Source organism: Zonotrichia leucophrys, chromosome 1, assembly GCF_028769735.1.
Source record: "Zonotrichia leucophrys gambelii isolate GWCS_2022_RI chromosome 1, RI_Zleu_2.0, whole genome shotgun sequence".
Classification (NCBI taxonomy): Eukaryota; Metazoa; Chordata; class Aves; order Passeriformes; family Passerellidae; genus Zonotrichia; species Zonotrichia leucophrys.
In genome coordinates this window covers 78,766,022-78,787,275 of record NC_088169.1, presented here as the reverse complement: position 1 = coordinate 78,787,275, position 21,254 = coordinate 78,766,022, and the positions used below count along the sequence as shown (strand labels likewise).

The window sequence follows — 21,254 nt, the reverse complement described above, 5'->3', positions numbered from 1 at the left end:
GCTGCTGAGCTCTCCTAGAGCTGCCATCTTTGGAAAAATTTTCCAAAAGGTGCAGCTCCCAATCACATCGCTGCGCCTGCTCCACAGCTGAAAAGCCAACAGTACATCCACGTTCAGAGGGTCTGGGGCTGCTGGGCCGAAATGGGCCAGGTCAACTTGAGACAAATCAAGGGAAAAAAAGAAAATACTGCCACAGTGAGGGTCTGTAGGTCGGGTGATTGTAAACTTCTTTGGGGGAGACATGGCTAAGAGGGATTTCCCCCAGATCAGGCACCATTTCTGGCACACTTTTTATCAGTAACCTTTTCTGTTGTGATCAAGCAGCCTTACTTCTGTGGCTCCAAACAGAACTCTGTGTGATAGTGATTACCCTCAGAGTCATCAAGAGATGTTCAAAGATGGACTATAGGAACAGAGCCACTATATGCTGGGACTGTATCCAATATATCTTCTAGATTCTGCCATGTAGGCATTTTGAGTGTGGCTTTGCCTCTGCATCACACTGTCTGACTGCCCTCTACAAATATTTCTTCTGAATTTGTCCAACTCCAGGTTTCAATCCATGCTGACTTTTGGTATCCACAATGTTGTGTAGCAAAGATTCCTACAGGAAGTGGTCCCTGATATTAGGGATAAGATGCCTTCCTCCTGCTTGTTTTGTTGCCTGATGATATCAATAGGTGCCTACAACTTTCCTGCTGGGAGACAGTGATTATTTCTTCCCATTTTGTCTTCCCCAAGTCACTCATGATCTTTGGCCACATGTCCTCTTTCATACTCATTGTCTGAAAAGTCTCAGATTAATTGCAGGAAGATGTTTCTTCCCTGCCAGTGTTGCCTGAGATGGACCCACTGGTTGTTTGGGATGCAAACACCTAGAGGTGCAGGATGTCTTCATATGTACACGTGTGTTTGTGTGCACACTTCCCACTTCTGCCACACTGACTCCTGCTCTTTACAGCACTGTTTTGAACAAACCTGGGGAGGGAATTTGAGATGAGTACAGGCTTTGTTTCCTTCTCATTCACTACAGGACATTTTTTACAGGAACTCAGTAACACCCTGAACCGATGGCAAAAATAAAAGGCAGACCTGGGCCTGAACAAGGAATAAAAACCAGATTTCCTCCCAATATTTGAGAGAATTGGCTAGGTAATCAAAATATTTAAATGTACCTTTTATTTTAAACTGTTGCTTATGGAATACAGCAATTATGAATAATATTTTGATTAATATTTCAATAAAGACAGAGTTGCCCTCTTCATCATCACACATGAAAATACTTTTACTTTTGTGTAAAAAGACATATATGAAGTAGTTGAGAGGTAAATTCAGAAGCATTGGTGTGAAATCAATTTTTGCTGCGCTCTACCTCTGAAGTGTAGCTCTTACCTTGCATCTATTTGTCATTTGTGAAGTGCTAAGGTTCTACTGTAGTGTGCATGAGCTCATTTCCATCATAGATGAATATCAACAGATACAGCCTCCCTCAGCATAGAATGCAAACCTATGAATTTTTTAAATGGTTTAAGCCATACATATTTAAATATTAATGAAATTAAATTCTGACCACTTTGGCTGCTGAAACCTCTAAATCTTTAAAAGGAAGTTTCTTCAAAATATTTTGACATTTGTAGAAATCTTTGCCTGTCTGAGGTTTGAACAGGGGAGCACTTGGCCAAAACATTTTATAAATTAAAAAATTTTTATAAAACCTGCCAAGTTTATGCTAATTCTGAATCCAGCCCTGTTTTGAAGACTAAAAGTAGAGCCATACTTATGCATTTAAATTGATGACCTGTTTTCACAAATACTGATCTACTTCATCTCTCCTCAACTCAGCCACCTTGTATGAAGACACCTTTTTAGAAGCACCACATGTTTAGTAAATGCTTTCACTTCACCAGCTGTGTTAGAAAAAAAGCATGGATCTCACCATCTCAATTTTTAACCTTTAAAGAACAGTTAATAGCTATTCACTTCACAGATACTTTATGGATGAATTAGTGTGTAGAAAACAATTAGCATATATTACATAATATTATTATTTCTGCTATCACTACTATCTCTGTTTGGACTGATATTTGTGCATGAACTCAATTTGGTTTAGTTTTTGCTTGTAGCATTTGCATGGCTAAAATAACACAAAATCTGGGCATTCTGTCTTTTTTTTTTTTTTTTAATTAAGTAACATTTACAGCATAATTCCAGCCTCTGCATTGTTTTGTTGCCACAAAAATACCAGAGATGTAAGAAAAATTTGGGAAAAGCACAATAATGACTATTCCAAATATCTACCCTAGGGGACAGAGAGAGCAAAAGGCACCTTGGAAACGTCATTGGAGAGGATATGGGGCAGCAGCCCTTTGTTTGCTTGTTGCCCTGAGAGTAATTCACTGTGTTGTCCAGATCCATAGGCTCAAATGCAAATATCAAGACAAAGTTATCTAATTAGCAGCCTCACAACTGCCTCTGGGTTTTATGTTGCTTTTGTCAGGGTTGGTTTTGTATAGTGGTCTCCTCGTTTGAAAGAACATAATGAAGGTGATTAAAATGATTTATTAACATTGTGCCCATTTGAGCAAACAGTCCAAACATTTTTATATTTCCTGGTATCAAGCACAGTGATCTTCACAGAAATGTCCAAAGCTCTTTTAGGTTTTTCAATTTTTCCACAGCTTGACTTTAATTAATGTTTCATGTGCAAATTTAGATACAGTTACTGTACCAACTGACTAGCTTTTGATTTTATTTGGATTCTTTTGGAAGAGGAGAGGGAAGATATCCTCACAACAGACGGTATATTTAAATGAATAAATAAATGCCTGTAAGTCTATATGGTGTCCCATGGGACATCTACTCCTCTTCACTTGGAGGTGGTCTCCACAGATCCCCACTTGGTTCCAACAAAGAAGGGGACATATGAGGTGCCAGTCACAGGACTAGTCTGTATTTTGCTGTGAAAGCAGAGGAGTAGAAAAGAATCCCATTATTAAACTGAGTGCCTGACCATGACATATCTAACATTTATTTTAAATTTTATCTTAAAAGCAGAAAGATTTTTGGCCACCAGCACACTCCTCAGGAAAGCCAAACGATTGGGAATGTGCTGGTAATTTCCAGCCTGAGTTTACTTATGGCCAATATCAAAAGTGGTTACTAGGTGCACTGGTTGGAAAACTTGTCAGAAGAAAAACAGAGGTGGATATGTTAAAACTATATGGTTTTTGGATGAACATTCTCTAGATCTGCATAAATAATTTGGCTATGGACACGTAAGTCCTACTTTGCAGCTTTAAAAATATCAGGCTTGAATAGAGAGATGAATGTTTGTACCTCCAAAAGCCCAATTTCCTTCATATTTTCAGATGGTGACTCCAGCACTCCAGGTAGCATTTCTGGAGCATTAAAAGCCTGGGGCCCTGGAGTTTGGCCCACCAAGAAGTGCTTCTGAAAAGGACGGGTGGCCTTGATAGAATTTCAAATACAAAACAAGATTTTGACAACACAGCTGTACTTAGCCCATGAACTAGCTTTCACATTTACCAAGGAAGCCTGTAATTTGTGGACCAAGAGTTATTTACTTCTCTTAAAAATAAACTCAGCAGTGCAAGCCCTACATGAAGAAGAGAAGATGCCAAAATCAAGGACTGTGGCACACTTGGGTCTCCTGCATAGACCCGTAGGATAGTGCTGCTGCTTTCTCACTGTGCTCAGCAGCCCACATGGCTGTGAGATATTTCTCGATGCTGTTTCAGCTCCCAAGAGCTGGGTGTTGAAGAGGAAGAAGGGCTGAAAAGGGACAGTCAGTGGGCTGGAAAAACAGGAAGGGAGCTGCAGGATTCACAGTAATGATAGGGCTGAGAGGAAGACAGCAAAACAGGACTTTGCACTCTCCTTGTGCCATGAGGCTGGCATGGCACAACAGGCCAAAACGGAAGAGTACCTTTGGCTTTTTTTTTTTAGGAAGCCCTTGCCAAAGATAAAAAAAAATCAGTTTGCATGCCTTTGCTAGGAATATGTTAGTGAAACAAGTGAGCTGGTCATGCAAACAACTTGTTTGACAGTAAGCAAACCAAGTGTCAAAAGCCAGGCAGAATTCAACAGCTAAGCCTGGAAATGAGACACCCAGATTGTTCTGGATTTGCTCTGGTTCTTTTGATGCAGCAGATAAACAGTTAATGCCATTAGTGAACAAATGGCAGCGATCAAAAACCAACAGGAAAAGGCCACCACTTGCCATAATGCGAGCGAAACTATTGCTCTGAACGCCCTCCCTGCTGGGAGGTGGCAACACTAGATAAAAGCAAACGGAAAAAGAAATATTTTGGAAAAAACCTCTCCCTGCCCCAAATAAATTTCTTCCTGCTGGAAATTTTTGAAGTCCAGTTATTACTGTTAAGCTGGGTTTGTTCACAGGAAAAACAGAGAATGATGGAGCTGGAGAAATTCTCAATTCTCAGCCCGTGAAATACTCATAAGACCCACTTTAATGTTCATGTATCCCATGCATAATGAGGCCCATGGAGTCTGTTGTAGGGAGAAAACAATGAAGAGAGACAGGTAGCGTGCTTAGCATGCTGCAGAAAGGGTTAAAAGTGGTCAGTTCATCACTCTCCTGTGTGGTGCCTTGGAAGTTTTCACAACACCAGATGTGTGAAAAAAAAAAGAAGAAAGCAAGCCCAGTGAGCACCAGTAGACATCCTGGTGCCCTGGAAGCAGTTAAATTAACACTCAGCAGGGACAAATTTGCAGCTTTGGGAACAAGCTTAAAGTTAGTCTGTTTTCATTCCTGGAGTGAATTTGCAAGTGTATGACAGTGAAGTACAGCCTGGGAAGGAGCAGGCGGCTTTGGATTAAGGATGGATAGCCAGAATTTGCTCCCACCCTCCCTCCTCCCACTCTGTTTTGCACTTAGGCTGTGAAGCTCCCAATACTTCTGCTAATCCCTCTGTCTTCCCATGTCTTTTACCAGTTCCAGTAGGAAAGAAAAAAGTAATTTTTTTTTTTTTCCCCCATTCTAGCTGAAACCAGACAAGACTGGAGTCACCCCAGCAAAACCTGCTTTAGCTGGGATTGCAGTTAACAGTCCTTCAGAGAAATCTAGTTCTGCAATGGATAAAATTGGATGCTTTTCTAACTAAAACCAAAGCACTAAATCCCTTAGTAATTCATCACTCAGTTGGAGCCAGGCTGTGGCCCGGCTTGTAACCACTGCAAATTATAGAAAAGACTGGAAAAAGAAAAGTCTGTGAGAGTACATCTAAACCATCTTCACAGAATTACAGAAAGCCCTCACAGTCCCTCTCCCTCATACAAGTTACATAACAAATTGGATCCACAAAAATACCATCTTTCCTCATTTTCACACCTTGGTTATTGCAAATATTTTGGCATCAGTCAATCACAGGGAGCTTTTCAACCAAGGTGGATTACACAGCTTCTTAAGAAGGCCTGAGAAGGCCAATCTCCCTCATTCCTCCTTGTGTATATCTTTGGCAAGGTAGGAAGAAACTTCAAACCCTGAAACAGCCTTCTCAGAGAGGTGGTTCATGGCCCAAGCCTGTCAGTGTTTAAGAGGTATTTAAACCTTATAAAAATGTTGGTCAGCCCTGATTTGGTGAGGCAATTGAACTACATGATCATTGTAGCTCCCTTCCAACTGAACTGTTCTATATATTCTATTCTGTTCTGTTCTGTAAGTTGGTTATGCACTGGCTACACTTGCAGCTGAACATGGTGGAGGAGCTGTAGGGTCCTCTGAAGGAAGAAAATCAGAGAAAGGGTTGTATTAGTTGCTTCCCAGTGAGGCAAATACGCTGCTTATTCTGTCTCCCTGACTGACAGGACGAACAGCACGGCCGGAAATGTGTACTGTGTCCTTTCAGCTGGCAATTTGAAAGGCTCAGGGCTGCATTTCCTGCCCTGTTCTGAAGACTTCCTGCAAACACTTGGGGAACTACTGGACACAAAGGCCTTACTTATTTGTGGCATAGGATACAGAAGCCGTTCTTAAGTGTTACCAATCTTCCACTTCCCCATTGCAAAGACTGTAGGTTCTTGTCCCATGTGTATCAGTAGTTCCTATTCTGCTCCATTTTCTCTCACACTATTTCCCTTGGATGTCCTGTCTTCCTCCACCTGCACCCAGACTCACTCTCAGCTTTCTCCTCCAGAGCTCCCAATCCTTCTCACTCATTCCCTCTCATCCAAACCCAGTTTGCACTGTATTACTGCCTTCCAGGCTTCTTCCTACCTTCAGACCCTGACTCTTTCTGTGCTTCACTCCTTTACCACCTGCTCTTACAGCTCTGTCAATCCCATCCAATTGCCCTACTCTGGATCCAGTCCCATCTGGCTATTTCTTTCCCTTGCTTTCTCCTCTGTGACTCTCTCTGTCCTGTCCCTCCACACCCAGTCTCCCTCTTGCAGCCAGCTGTTCACCTTTCACTCCTTCTCCATACACCCCCTTAGGTGAGGTTCCCCACCACCAGCCACCTGAGGTGAGGTTAGCAGCTTGCTGCTGCTGGCAGAGGCAATCCCATCTCTGCTTCTGGCAATTCCATCTCTGCTTCTGCTTCCACCTGGGTGCTCCTGCCTCCTTGTGCAGCTGCTGGCTTTGCCTGACCCCACAAGCCAAAGGAAACCTACATAGAGAGAAAAAGGATAGCTCTCTGCTGGCCTTATGAGAGCTTGGACAAGTGCCAGAGGTGGTGCCAGAGAAGAAGTGACACAAGGGTAGGGTGAGGAAGGACTTCTTGCCCCTTTCTGAAGCTTCTAGTCTTTAGATCAGCTCTTCCATCCTGTGAAACCTCACATAAGAGAGTCTGTGCTCCCCTTCTTTTGACATATTGCCACATAACTCAATGTGAGAAAGCAAGTTTCAGTCTGCACACGTCTTTCAGGCAGAGCAGCAGAGCTGGGCCCATGGGCACTGAGAGTCTTCTGCAGAGAGGTTATTCCCACCACGTGTGCCTCTCTTGGGTACTCTGAGAGCGCCCTCCTCACTGGTTACTTAGGAGGCTTAGGGGGTTCACATGAAATACAGGTATCTGGTAGGTAAGAGAGGGATAAATATCCCTCCTTTTACTCAGTTCTTGTGCTTTCTACTGATTCACTCTCTGGTTCAACTCCAGAATCTGTCAGAGGATCTTTCTGCAATGGTAAGCGTATCCAACAACTCCAGTGGATTGATTGTAACAGCTTTGAATGACATCTTCCTTCTTTATTTCTTTCCCCAAATACACAAGAATATATAAAATATACAGTAAGATTTCCTTCATCTCAAGGTTTGGCTGGCTTGCTTATTTAGATTATAAATTCTTCAGGGCAAAACCTGTCTCTTACACTGTATGTGTACATTACCAGAAATGCATGCAGCAAATGAAGCAGGCAGATGGTTCTGGAATAGTTCTGTTGGAGCATCTGGCTGATTTTCTGGAACAGCATCACATTCAAATGGTAAACTCACCCGTGAAAACTCACATTAAAGGAACATTACTAGGTCTGTTGCTGTCTTAACAACAGTCATCTGTGGCCTGGGGCAGGTCTTCACCATAAAAACACCAGCAGTAAAAGTGGCTGGGTAGAGGAATAAATATTTGCCATTAAAATATTCCTTCATTTTGAACCCCTAGAGAGACAAATTACTGGGACTAAGCACTCTTGAGCACTTAGGGGAATTAAAATAATAGGAAGACTCTAGGGAGAACTGGGGCTTGTTAATTTTTTTTTGTTCCTTGACTTCTTGAGGTATTCATAAATTGCCTGCAAACAAGTAAAAATTTACAGGAAAGGGTTTTTCACCATGCCAGCTCCAAATGGTTGTGGAATTATATTGTTTTTCCAGGCTGCCTTTCCAAAATCCCTGCAGGAAGTTGACTCAGGGCTTGACTCTGGCCTCAGATGCATGCATAGCAATAGCAAGAATCCTCACTTCAGCCAGGTAAGAAGCCCTGGTGGACACCATAACTTTATGGACAAGTTCACAGATCAAGATAGGCTAACTTGTTCCCTAGCAGAGAATCAGACCTGAAGCATCCTTGGCCCCTTTTCTTGTGGCCAGCATGCTGTCTTCACAGTTCCTTATCTCAGACTTGTCCTGTTACACTTCCTTTCCAGTTAATCTAATAAGCACAAACTCACGTCCTGTTTTTGATGATGATTCCTCACTTTACGCTACCACCCCAGGCCTGTAAACTCTAATCTCACCACCAGCACTGTGCATCTTCTTAGTTGCCATTTGTTCCTTGCAGCCATCTTCATGTCCCGTGTACACACTCAGTACCTTGGCTGTGCCTCTGCTTTCCTTCCCCAGCCCATGCCTTCCAGGTGGTGGTGGAGTATAATCAGAGGGCTGAAGCAGCTAACAGCTTTACTGTACCCTCTGTCTCCAACAGCAGGTTTTCCCCCCACACCCAAGACAACTGAGTGAGTTATGAAGGGTCTCTTGGATCACTGCAGTTCTCAAACCAACATCTTAAGACCTGCAGGTAGGGAAAATTCATACCTATCAAGTTCTTTCCATAATACCCATCTTATCTTTGATCTTATAGAAGTCAGATCAATGTTATCCCTTTGAAGCAGGTGACATTTTTAGTCTGAGTTTATACAGTTCTTCACAGAATTACATTTTGCCCTCTCAGTGGACCTCCCAGGAATTTTGACAATGGTGATAGATAATGAATGAGACTTAAGTGTGCTGACATTAGCAAAGAACTCATCCAGGGAAGCTCAATGATGTTTTTCATTGGTAACTTCGTGGAACTACCTTCAAAAAGCAGCTCAACAGAGACGTCAGGAACTGTCTCATCTACCTCTCAAATCCCCCAACTAAGAAGCCTTTGACCATGGATAATAACCTACTATTCTTCCAGTGTAAATGCTTTATGCAAAGAGTTCAAGAAACCTTATGGAACTTGGGGTTTCTCTGAGACATGGAATTACCACATCCTCAGGGACTGACTGTCCACAGTGGGACCGTGTGTGTATTTTGTTCAGCAAACTGAGCATGAATGATATAAGGCACCATCAAGAAAACTGTCCATAATGACAATACAGGAACTTACAACATTTTCTCTCTGGTTTCATGCTCATAAATCAGCTATCACTCTGCAATTGATGGTGGTTATTGGGACATACTCAAGTTTGTATCCAGAATATTTAATTCAGAAGTCCTTGTATGAGGGAATGTGAGCAAAATGGAGATATCAAGAAAAGCTGTCATCCAAATATTATTTTTATAGAGAGCTTTGAGAGAAAGGTCACATTGTTATTTTCTTACACTATGGAAGAGTTTCTATTATTACAGATTCCAAAAGCCTGGAATCGTTGTCATTTATAATCTAAGTAAAATTCAAGTCCTGGTTTGTACCCATTACCAAAAGCTACTCTAGGTTTTCTGTCTTCATTTCACAAACATTTGTAAAATACTTCCTTCACACTTGAAAAGAGAGAAGTTGCCTCACCAAAATGTGTTCTTCTTTTCTTCCATAGCGGTAAACATAGAGGTTTAGGAAAATACTCTTTTAATAAAGAAGTCACATTTTCTTTGAGAAATTTCAGCGGCTAAATTAGATTTGTGAGTTACTCACTCAGCAGTGAATGGTAATAAGAGTTTTTTATAACTAATGTCAAAAAAGACATTAGTTCTTTTGGTCCTGGTGCTTCTTTCTCATATAGCACTCTATCTGAAAGTTTAACATGTACTTTTTATTGAATCCACATGGTGCCCATGCTTTAAAAAAAAAAAAAGGTAGAAGGTCATATCCTGCTTCTAACTGTGCTGCTGTAAGTTCAGTTATACCCTCCTGAAAATAAATGAAATTTCTCTGGGCTCACACTGGAGAAAATGGGAGGAGAATATGTTTCAGGATCTCTGCATGCAGAGCTGCCAGGTTAGTTGAAATACCACCTCTGTCCCTCGGAGATATTTCAGATGACGAATGCATATTAAGCTGTAGGCATTGGAAGGGCTGGTGTAATGGAATGGCTTGCAAGGGAGCAGTCACATCAGCACCTGGAGCTCCTCTGTGGTGGCACATCCCTTGGTGCAGTGATGATCAGTAATCCTACAGGGAAAACATGCTAGGAGCTGGTACTGGAGAAGGGACTGCTCAGTATTCAGTAGGAAGGAAGACTAGTCAGACATAAAAGGAGCCTCTTAAGTTCCAGTGAAGAAAACGATCTAAGGTGTGCTCCAATTAGGACAAGTAAGGGCAAATACCACCACCTCCCCTTAAATTGTAACTAATCACAATTCTTGGATTATTGAAAAAGAGTGTAGAGACGTGAAAAAGGAGAAGGTGATCCCATCCTCAAAGCAATTCTTAAAGAACAAGGACTAACAAGGCCCTGAGGTTTCCACAAGCAGACACTACTGTGGGTTGTATCTACACTGATGTATCCAGAGCCTTAAAAATATGGACTACTGGTTGTTCATGTAAAGTGGAGGGTGAAGCTCTCACGATCCCTTGTGTTATCCTTGCCTCCAAAGCCAAGACTAAATAGGACACATGCCCACATGTAGCAGATGAAGTGGCCTTGCTCTCTTAGGGCTCCTGTTCTCATGAGCTCAGCCTTCTATTCTCCCCTCCCTTGAGCAAATGAAGTTGAATGAAAACAATTGGAGAAAAATTCAACTTGAAATCCTTGAGTTTAATTTGGCTTTAGGTCAAAACCAGAAGGGGATGAATAATGTTTTATTTAGTAGATACAAGCTTTTTTTGTTGTTGTTTTTGTGGGCGGTTTTTTGTTTTGTTTTTATTTTTTTTACTTCTTCGGAAGTATTACGGAAAAGTAATAGATCTTATTCAACAAATAAGATCAAAGGCTGATCAAAACTTGGAAAATGTGTGAGGCATTTCTTGGACTAGTTAAAAACATCAAGTCTTTAGTTCAAAAATCTTAATTCTTACTTCAGAAGCATCTCTCATTGACTGGACTACATTCCTTCAATAGGGTAATGTTAGACTGTTACCCAGGCCCAGTTACAGATTTTCAGCTGAGGCTCTGTAGAAGTATCACAAACCTGATTAAACTTGTATAGAATTTGGAGCTTCTAAGTACTTCCTAAACAAAGAGAGTGTTGAGTTTCTATGAGGTTTTTCATTACTATGTGTATGTTGCATTCAGATAGACAATAGAAAGGAATCTTTCCCAGAACAATGGAGAATAAAAGAGAGAGGCAAACAAACCCTTCATTCAGATCAACCTTCCAGAAACCAAGATGATTTCCATCATTTTTATGACTTTTCCCTAGAGGCAAAAGACATCTAATTAGCAAATCCCTCTGTAAGTTTGTTTCAATTGACACAAAGGGAATGTGACAAGCAGAGAAATTATAAGCCTTACATTTCCAGTTAACCAGTTTGGACTGATAAAACCAAGCTCAGATGGGTTTTGGGGTTCTTAAAGCTTGGGGAACAAATAATCCAGAGGGTGAGTTAGTTCTGCTAAAAATGTGAACTTACGGTGTTGCAGTCAGTGATTTCTGATGGCAGTGTCACAGCAGCCCTTTGTGAATGTGCTCTCACACTACCAGCTACAAAGCATTGCAGTGAGTTGTGACATGGTCCTGTAATGATCTGAGGAGGAGCTGAATGATACCAAGCAGAATCAAATCTTGATTCCTCAAGCAGAAATAGAGCATGAGTAAAATAAATATTAATCATGAAGTTAATTAGTAAATGCTGGTAATTAATCATGCATTACTTTTAATGATGAGTAGAAATACTCAGAGGTGGGAGATGATCCTTCAGGAAAGCAGGCTGTGCAGCCTAAATGAGGTAATGTCCCCATTGCTAAAATCAGCAGCAGTCGACCCACAAGGTCGCTTTGACCTTTGTTGTCTTTACTGGAAGATAATACTAGCAGCGTCTCCTCCCCCTCAATTTAATATCTGAATTTATGTGGCAAGCTATCCAAGGGGTTGGTGGGCTCTTGCAGCAGTGCAGGCAAGTGCTAAAGGGTCGACAGGACTCATAAATACTGCCAGGTAAATGGTTATGTTCAAACCTTTTAAAAACTCTGTAATTCATGGACCAATTATATTTCTAAGTATTGTTCCAGCAACTACAAAATACTCTAATTGAGAGAAACATAATTAATATTCTGAGCTTCCTCAGCACTTTGGAACAACTGCTAGGGATCTGTAAAAAAAAGCCAGTTATCTCTCCAGAGCATAGAAAAAACAGCATCTTTACTGCAAAGGCCCTGTAATCTGTGTCTAAAAATCTTCCAAGCTTCTCAGCTGTGCTGTGGGTCAGGTAGCCACATCTTGCAGAAACAGCTGTGGGAAGTGGTCAGATGACATGAAGCATTGGAAAATTAGTTGGCAGAAAGCAATCTGTGATGATAGCCAAAACCCCTTCCTTGGTGTAATATCTAAAGTTACAATATCACTTAGGACAAGTTTCCTAAAGCAAAGATCTTGTGTCCACACAGGTGAGAAATCCTGCTACACTCATGGTAAATCTTGCAAGTACTACTGGGGCTGAGGTGCCCAATCCCATCTTGTTGGCTGACCTCCCTAAGCAGCAGCCCAAGAGGGCACAGAGCAAGCAGTTAACATGACTTCAAGCAGAGCTGCTCTCATGTTCTTATGCCTCACCAGAATGTGACCTTGCAATTTTTTCAGAAAAACAGTAGTGTTTGCAGAAGTCTTGCCTGTCTCCCCTGTGATGACAGATTGCTGGAAGGTTCATGATGGCTGAATGAAGGAACTGTTAAAATTCATCTGTCTGCCAGTCTATTAGGAGAATGGGGAAATGCACCTAAGAAGAGAGCACACAGTGGCTCAAGAAGAACAGCTTGCAGACACCTCCCATAAAACAGCAAAACTGTGCTTACATCCTGCAAATGCTCATTCTACAGCATCTTTCCACAAAGCAATTTCTCACATCTGCCCATAGGTTTCACCTGGTACCTCTTGCTAAGGGACTTTTGGAGTAGGTCATGGTTAGTTGCTCAGGAAATTTAAGAGAGTTAAAAGGAGAAAGGTGTGCAGGCATACAACTGTATTTACTCTTTTTAAAGCATCAGTCTGTTCATCCAGTTTGGTGAAGAAACTCTACCTTAGAAGGATTCGTTCACAGTGCTACTTTCTGGGAGTCCATGGAAAACAGGCTTTCATTTTTAAGCAGCTTCTTATAGCTTTTTTCCCATCTCCACACCTATACTGCAATTCCATATCTTCAAATACACTGAGATGAAATCCCACCTAAACTACTCAGAGTTGCCTAAACATTCCAAGGTCAAATATGTTTTACTTGTTTTGCACCTGGTTTCCAGACTCTGGGGTACAGCAAGTTTGCACATTTTCACTTTGATTGGCAGGTCTGAAACTTGGGATCTGAGACCTGAGTGCACAGGGACTTGGCATAGCACAACTAAGCTAAAACAGCAGATCTTGTCAGGGTACTGTCTCATGATAACACAGTGGGAGCTGGCTACATGGAATATAGTTGTAGACATATCTGTGGCAACCTTCTCCTTCATCTCTCAGCATGTACTTTTCCACAGAATATTCCCAGAAGTGCGATGGGTGTTTAGAAAGCTCACAGATAAATCTTAGTTTTTCTTTGCCAAAGCGATAGCAAATGTGCAAACAGTATTTTCTGTCATATCAGTCAAAAGATATCTAAAAACAGAATTTCCTAACCCTGCCTCCCTGAGAAAAATGATGGCATAAAAATTAACATTGTAAAACACATTATCTAAGATAACATAGAAATTCATTAAAATTCTGACTTTCAAAAGAGCCTAAATTTTTGTAAGCTAGAAAACTTAGATGGGAATCCAAAATACACTTGCATCTGCCCTACTATCTCACCTTTCTGACAAGAATCTACATAATATATAGCAGTGACATATTCACTCCATTGCATGAAGAGAAAAGTGTTATGAGCATGTGCTTCTTGAAATTCTTCTAAATGTGCATCCATGAATGCACAACACCTGAATGGGTTCTAAACGTGCCATCACCAGCTCTGCAGAAGTGCATGCTGAGAGGATCATTAAGTGCCACTAGGACACATCTCCTGCAGGAATGAGGCCAGGAAAAGCCTTTTTATTACTTGGACCAGAACAATTCTGTAACAAAGAAGGAGGAATTTGTCTTACCTGTCTGTGCTGCTGAGAGACTGGATACTGCAAACCTGAGATTTGCTGGCTTTGCTGCATTTTCTGAAGCATCATTTTTTGCTGCATTGCTAGGGTTACATTAGGTGGCCTCTGGAGGGACTGGTTTGGGAGAGGCTGAGCAGTTTGTGGCTGTGGCTGTTGTTGCTGCTGTTGCTGTGGCTGCTGCACAGGAGCTGAACCCTGTGCCTGCTGGGTGTAGTGCAGAAGGGCAGGCTTGTTTTGGGAACCCAAAACCGAAGGCATCTGCTGGTTTGTTTGCTCTGAGTTAAAGTGAAACAAAGGCTTTGTGTTGCCATGATGCTGCTCTAGAGGTGGCTGAGCACTGTTGATAAAGTTTCTGTTGAGGTCCTGAGGCTTCTGTTGCATGATTATGTCCATGGGATTGCTCTGGGGAGTGGTTGGTTTATAAACATAGTTGTTCATCCCTTTTGTCTGGTTTCCATTCACTGGCACCCCAAGCATTGCTGAGCTTTGTGGGCTGAACTGCTGCTGGCGAAAAGAGGGACTGGGGATTTTCTCTTGCACAAAGGGTCCAGGTGAAGGTCCTGATGGAGACAGAGTGGACCAGTTGGCTGTCTGGTTCTGCTGCTGCTGTTGCTGCTGAATCAAGGCATGCTGCTGCCGGTTGGCTGCGATCTGTTTGAGCTGCTGTGCGTGAGACACCTCACCTTGCCAGTTAGGCAATGGCCGAGTGGATGCAGAAGAAACCTGTGACACCTGTGTTTGAGGCACCGAGGGGATGGGTGAAGAGGCAGACATGGCAGTGGGAGCCATCGTGAAGGCCGGACCTGTAGAAGAAGGCCTCATCTGTGGGGAGCCCACAGGAGCCTGATTCATGCCTGCTGCATACTCACTTTTTATCACCATCTTATCCATCTGCAGAGATCTCGCAGGGCCCCTCTGGCTCTGCTGCCCAAGGTCAATGTTGAATGGCTCATCTTGCTTTATCGTGGCATTTATCATATTCTCTAGCTCAACATCACTCATTGGTGGCACCGATATGTTAGTCAGTTCATTAAACAGTTCCTGAAGCTCAAGATCCATCATTTGGTCCCATGGGTCTTCCAAGTATCTGTTAGGGAACATGTTCTCATGGGATGTCTGGCCATCTAAGTGTTTGCTGCAGGACATTGTTTCTCCTGGTTCTTTCTTTACCTCTTTCAAAGTCATATTAAACATGTCATTCCCACTAGCATGGGTATTGTTTGCTAGGCTGCTGGCCTTTCTTTGTGATCCTTGCCCCACAGTCATAGTTCCTGACATTGACTGGCTTTGGCAATTGTTAACATGTTGTCCACCTTGTCCCACTGGGATACTGTCACCCACTCTTATCCTCTTAATGTCAAGGAAAGAGTTCTCTGAAACACCATTGGGCCTTTTGTTGACAGGTGACAGATTTACCACCAACTTTCTCTTCAAGGAGCCTTGAAGCTGAAAGAAACAGAGACAAAAAGAAAAATCATTAGATGAATACCAAAGAAATAATTTAATTGCTTGAAAGGCAACAGGCAGGTAAGCATTGCTTAGTTCAGAAAGGTCCTCCGGGCTTTTTTTGGTCAATGAAGCTGTGCAGAACTGTAGGCAAATAGGCTTTAAGTGGTGACTCTGCCTGCCACCACAGCATTTTTCAAGCACTGCTGCCTCCTGTTCATTACAGACCCCCTTCCCCCTCACAGGTGTGATGAGGGAGGGAGGTAGCCAGAACTGTAGTTGGTAAAGCCCCTTTGCTCCAGATCTACTCCAATCTAGCTGTGCCAGACAGATCTAAAGTATTTTAGACAGCAGAGACAAATGCAGTCATGAAATCTGCCCTTGTGCCTACACGGTGGTGCAGTTTTCATTTTCCCAATTTTGGTATAGGATCCAAAAAATATTTTTGACACCTGTAGAGTCCAAAAGTCCTTGAACACATTATAATGGCACACACAAGATCAAGGCATCCTTAGCTTATGTAGGTTTATACTGGCCAGAGATGTGTATGATTAAAAATGTTAGATATTAACCTGTTGAAAACTGAGAATGAGTTCACTGGAGCCATATCCGGTTATGTCAGCCAAGGGTCTGGCCCATGATGTACTTACTGCCAGATTATTTCCCAAAGATGAACATTAATACATTAAGCCCTTGTTGTTTATGTTCTGAAACATCTCTTATAAAACATACAGTCCACTCAACACTGCTCTGAGAATTGTAACTCTGTTTTCTTTTCCTTGACTATTTACAGCGATACTTCCATTTGCTTGCTAGCCCTGTGGGCCTACTGAAGGAAAAGAGGTTCATGGCTCTGTCTGCCTGATCTACTCATCTGCTGTGGCTGTGCACACAAATTCCCACCCCATGCACAGAAAACAGAGATGTCAGTCCCATGAGCTGAAAAGCCTGGACTTGGTACATATGCCCTCAAGTAAGATGCAGATGCCCTCAAGAAGAGTTGCTTTGCACACAGTTCATAAAAGAACAGATCACTTTTTAAAACAAGAGCAGCTGTCCTATATTTAGCCCTGTACATTTCATCTTAGAGGTCTTTTCCAACCTTAATGATTCTATGATTCCAAAGAATCATTACAAAGGGGCACACAGCGAGGAGCATGCACATGCAGCCTTTGCAGAGCCAGCACACACTGTCCCTGTTTCAGCCAGGAAAATAAGCAGCGAAATACAGCTCACCTTCTGCCCTTCTGCACTTGGGCAGAAGTGCAATGGCCCTGGAGGCATCAAGACAATGCCATCTGAGAAATACCTGTTTGTGCCTGTGAGAAAATAATAAATAATGCCTGTACACACTGTGATACCTTGGGAAGCTACAAAGGGCAGAGAGAATTGAGAACTCTAATTCTCCAGTTAAGTGAGAAAGAATGATTTATGAGATCTTCCAGTCATGTTATTTGCATCATGCTGTTTCATGTACAGAAGTCCATGGGCATGTAATACTCTACTGTGGCCTCTATGCTCTTCAGTTTCAGGCTTACCTATAGGTAAAAGCTCTTCTCAGTTAACTCCAGATGTGAAAAATTCTACTCTGAATATAATTTAATTGCTTGAAAAGAGTTTAACTGAGAAATACATATTTCCTCCAAACCCACTTTTCCATTCCACTCTTCCATTGCATCATCCGGTCACTGAGTTTAGCCCTTAAAAATAAAGTTTGTAATTTCTCCCTCTGACACTGAAAATCCAATTTCATATTTCAAGTGAACTTTCCAGCATAGGTTTTAAATCACAGATTCATGTTTTCATAAGGACAAACATGTTGATGCCTACTTGTATAAGTCTACAGACTGAGTGTATGCAAGAGTAATTAATTGTCACTAGGTGTCCCTCACTGGGGAGGGGTTTTGGTGGTCACTGCAAAGAGCACAGACTGTCTTGGATTAGTATGTTCCTTCTGACACATGAGTCACTGTACTTTCCTTTGGAACAAAAAAAAGGTAAGTTGCACTTCCTTTTACCATCATCTTTGCTGTCAGTGTGTTTATTAGAAACCATGCTCGTACACTCAAATTCATCTTCCTGGGAAATGGGGAAGTCCACAGGTCATTAGAATACATGACTTGGCAGCACATTTTGCTTTCAGATGTGTTGCTGACAGAAAGGCTGAACAGAGTACATCCCCTGCATATGTATACGTTTTATGTGGTTAATATGGCTTTCTGAGTTAATTTGGGTTTGCTTGACATTTTGAAGCAGAGGGAGCTGTTTAGAAAACTCCACATTTTCAGGGCACCTGCACCAAGCTTTCTGACACAAGTAAAAATGCAGGTGTTACATTGTGCTGCATGTAGTATCTGCTTTTCACCTGCATTTGAAGTAGCTTCTGGCAGATAGCAGGGCGAGGTGGGTGAGCTGGGAAGTGGTTTGCCACATACAAGTCAGCAGCAGAGCCAGGCAGAGCACCATGATCTCCAGACACATCCCTTAACCAAGCACCCCTCCCTTAGCATGGCCTGGAGGACTCCTGGTTTCATGACATCTGCCCACCAAAAAGGGGACTGTACATTTCTAAAGAATAACAAGAACAACTTATTACATCTCCCCAAAACCTTGCACACATAACCCTTGGAATGCTGACAACACCATCAGTCAATAGATGTCCACACCATAAAGCAAAAATGAGAGCAAGTCAGGCTGCAAAGGTGCAGGGAACTCAGGGGACTTCACTGAGGCTGCCACAAAGGTCCTGATTTCACATCCCCCATGAGTTCAGGATATGGAGGGAGAGGGCATGGGAAGATGTGAGCAGCCCACAGGGATGAAGCCCCCTCTACCTCCTTGCACTGAGCTGTTACTAATTATATGTCGCGGGGGCTTCAGGGGACTGGTCTGTGTTTGTTCAGGAAGATGAGCAGTGTCCATCACAAGCCTCTCTGAATGCTGCCTTTTGCAGGGCACTGCTGCCCCAGCATTATGCCTCTTTTGTTTAGAAGGAAAAGGACCAGGATTCCATCACTGAAATCTTTGCATTTTTCTAGCAATCACACTTTTCAATTACTGTCTAAAAGTCAGTACTCAAGCCCTTTTTACCCAAGCAAAGCACAAACTCTTCAGAAGGAAATAAAAACCAACCAACTTGCCAGATTTCAGGCTCCATCTCTTTCAATTTGCAAGCTAGGATTGATTTGGGTCAGTAAACATAAAGCAAAAGTTCCTATAACATACCCAGGCACATTCCTCAGATCAAAGAGGCTTGTGGTTACACATCTCAAACTGCTTGAACTGTGTAATACTGAAAGACCCTGTGATGGGAAACGAGTGACATGACAGTAAGTGGGAGAGGAGGAAGCCCTCCATGCCCAGCTCCATCCCACAGGTAGGTGGGCAGCACTGGATGAACCATCACGGAGCACAGGCATTTCCTGGCAGCATGTGTTACTGTGGGACCTTTTGCTGAGCAGGCTCTGGTGAGTCAGCGTGAGGTCATGCACTTACAGCAAGGCACTGCTGGATGATTGATCTCCTGAAGTCAGAACTGAGATAATTTCTATGAGACAGCCCAGTGCTGTTCCTGGACAAAATGCTTGGGGACAGCAGAGGGCAAACTCTAGAGATGACTTGATCTAAACGACCCGGTGTGATACCATGTCCTGTGCAGAGGGACATATATAATATTTATAAGTTTTATATTTAAAACTTATTCAGAGACTTAAAGGAATTTAAGAGAGGCAGCTTTTTCTCTAATGCTCTCTGACACCAGGCCAAATCAGCAGGAAATCCACTGAACTAATAATTAGGGCTCATCAAATCTGGTACCAAATAACTTCTCTTTTGCAAAAACAAAAAGGCTTTTGCTTCACCTTTCTTTTAGTTGAATTTTTTTACTAAATATAAAACTAGAGGATTTTGCTGAGGTGTTTTTTTGGCTCATTTTATGTTTCCAGAAAGTGGAAACAAAAAAATGTTTTGGTGCAAAAGCACAGCTTGTCAATGAGAAATTTTAGAGATTGTTTTCTCCAAAATATCCATATTGAACAATATTTTTATCACATCATTGATGCATTTCTGATATTACTCATATGTATTCACCTTGTATTTCTTTCCACAGGGTCTATCCGATATAGCCAAGAAAAGAATTGTCTGTGTCAGCAGGAAATAATAGCCTATCAGGTTTCTCTTTCAATAAAAATCTTATTTTTTTGCATTTCATATAGATTCAGCAGTTGGGCTTTAGAAATTGCTCTTTATGTCATTTAACACTGTGTAGGAAGGAGCACAGTGCTTGACAAAGCTCCTAGACTAACCATTCAGCACCTTGAGTTTCACATCTCTCAGGACAAGTAAAACACAAGCTGTCCCTCTGACTTGCCTGAGTAACTCCATAGTGCCTGCAGATCAAACCTTTGTACAGAGATTTTAGTACTGTATCAGATTCATTTTGAAATGTTTATAGCTGGACACTTAAGACTGGGCCAAAACACCAAAAATACCTCAAGGAAACTACAGAGAGAATGCCACAGTTTGATAGCCTTAAGTTCCCACTAAACCTTTCAATGGAAGACATAAAAGGAAGAATCCTCCCACCTTTGTTCTCCCCACTCTCACAATTTCCAACAAAGGTTTGCAGTGTTCTTACATTGTGTGGTGGAACAACAGGGATGGAACTCCCAAGGTGCTACTGGCTGAAACCCCACACTGTGAAGCAGGCAGTGTGGCAGTGTCAGCAGTTCCTGTGGAACGGGATCTCTGATGATAGAAAAAGCAGCTCTGGATTTTGGGCTTTTAATGTAGAAGCAGCAAACAAATCCACTTTAAAAGGTCCATTTTGGATTACCTAGACTTTCTCACAATATACGTTCACTGCACTGGAAACAATGGCTACACTGTAAACAAAATGCCCCATGTAGCCGGGGAAGCAAAAATGTAAAGAATTACAGGAAAAATATGAAAAATATTCAAACAATGAAAATTGGGGAAAAAATTCCTTTCAAAGGAGGAAAAGATGCTGAATGATACTTATTTATGCTGTGAAAGCACCTTTGCATCACAGGGCTGGACCCAGCAACCACTCTTGAGGCTTAGAGCCTGATTCTGAATGACAGCAACTCTCAACTTTAAAATAGTGGCTGGCAGTGTTTGCTGCCAGCAGTATCACCTCCTGTGGTGTTCAGAGCTGTGCCAAGCTGGGGAGCACCTTTCCAGGCAGGGACCAGGGCACACCAGGGCAGAGCCTCCCTGCTGCAGGAATCTCCCAGCATGCAGGAGGAGCAGATGCCTCTCTCCTTTCCTTCTTACCCCTTCAGCCAGACAGGGTGGTGGTGGCGACTCACACCATGGCCAGCTCCGAAGCCACAGAGGCACCCTGGGGCTGACACAGGGATGACAAGGGGCCATCTCTGAGATGCCTTCTCTGGGGCCACCACAGCAACTAATGCCACAATCACACAGATACCCTCAAGGCCCATTTCTCACTACAGACTCAGTTTTGAAGGTTCCATCACCACTACTTCTACACATCTGAAATCCTTTGGCTCTGATTGTTCCCCTTCCTTCCCACACCCAGGAGAATCACGTTCACCCTGGTGTCCCTCCTGAAAATCTCAGTAGTGTGATCCTCTTCTGAAGACCTCCCCCAGCCCTTCTGCTCCTCACTTTCTCTGCACTGCTCAAGTACATTTATT

At 42.4% G+C, this 21,254-nt stretch overlaps 1 protein-coding gene across 1 annotated transcript in view; it reads right to left on the bottom strand.

Annotated features, from left to right (window-relative positions):
• Positions 1-21,254, bottom strand: part of MAML2 (mastermind like transcriptional coactivator 2) — a 211,727-nt gene that overhangs the window by 49,595 nt on the left and 140,878 nt on the right. The window contains exon 2 of the mRNA XM_064718640.1: positions 14,122-15,573. Within this exon, the coding sequence (XP_064574710.1) occupies positions 14,122-15,573 (1,452 nt within the window). The remainder of the gene's footprint in view (positions 1-14,121; positions 15,574-21,254) is intronic.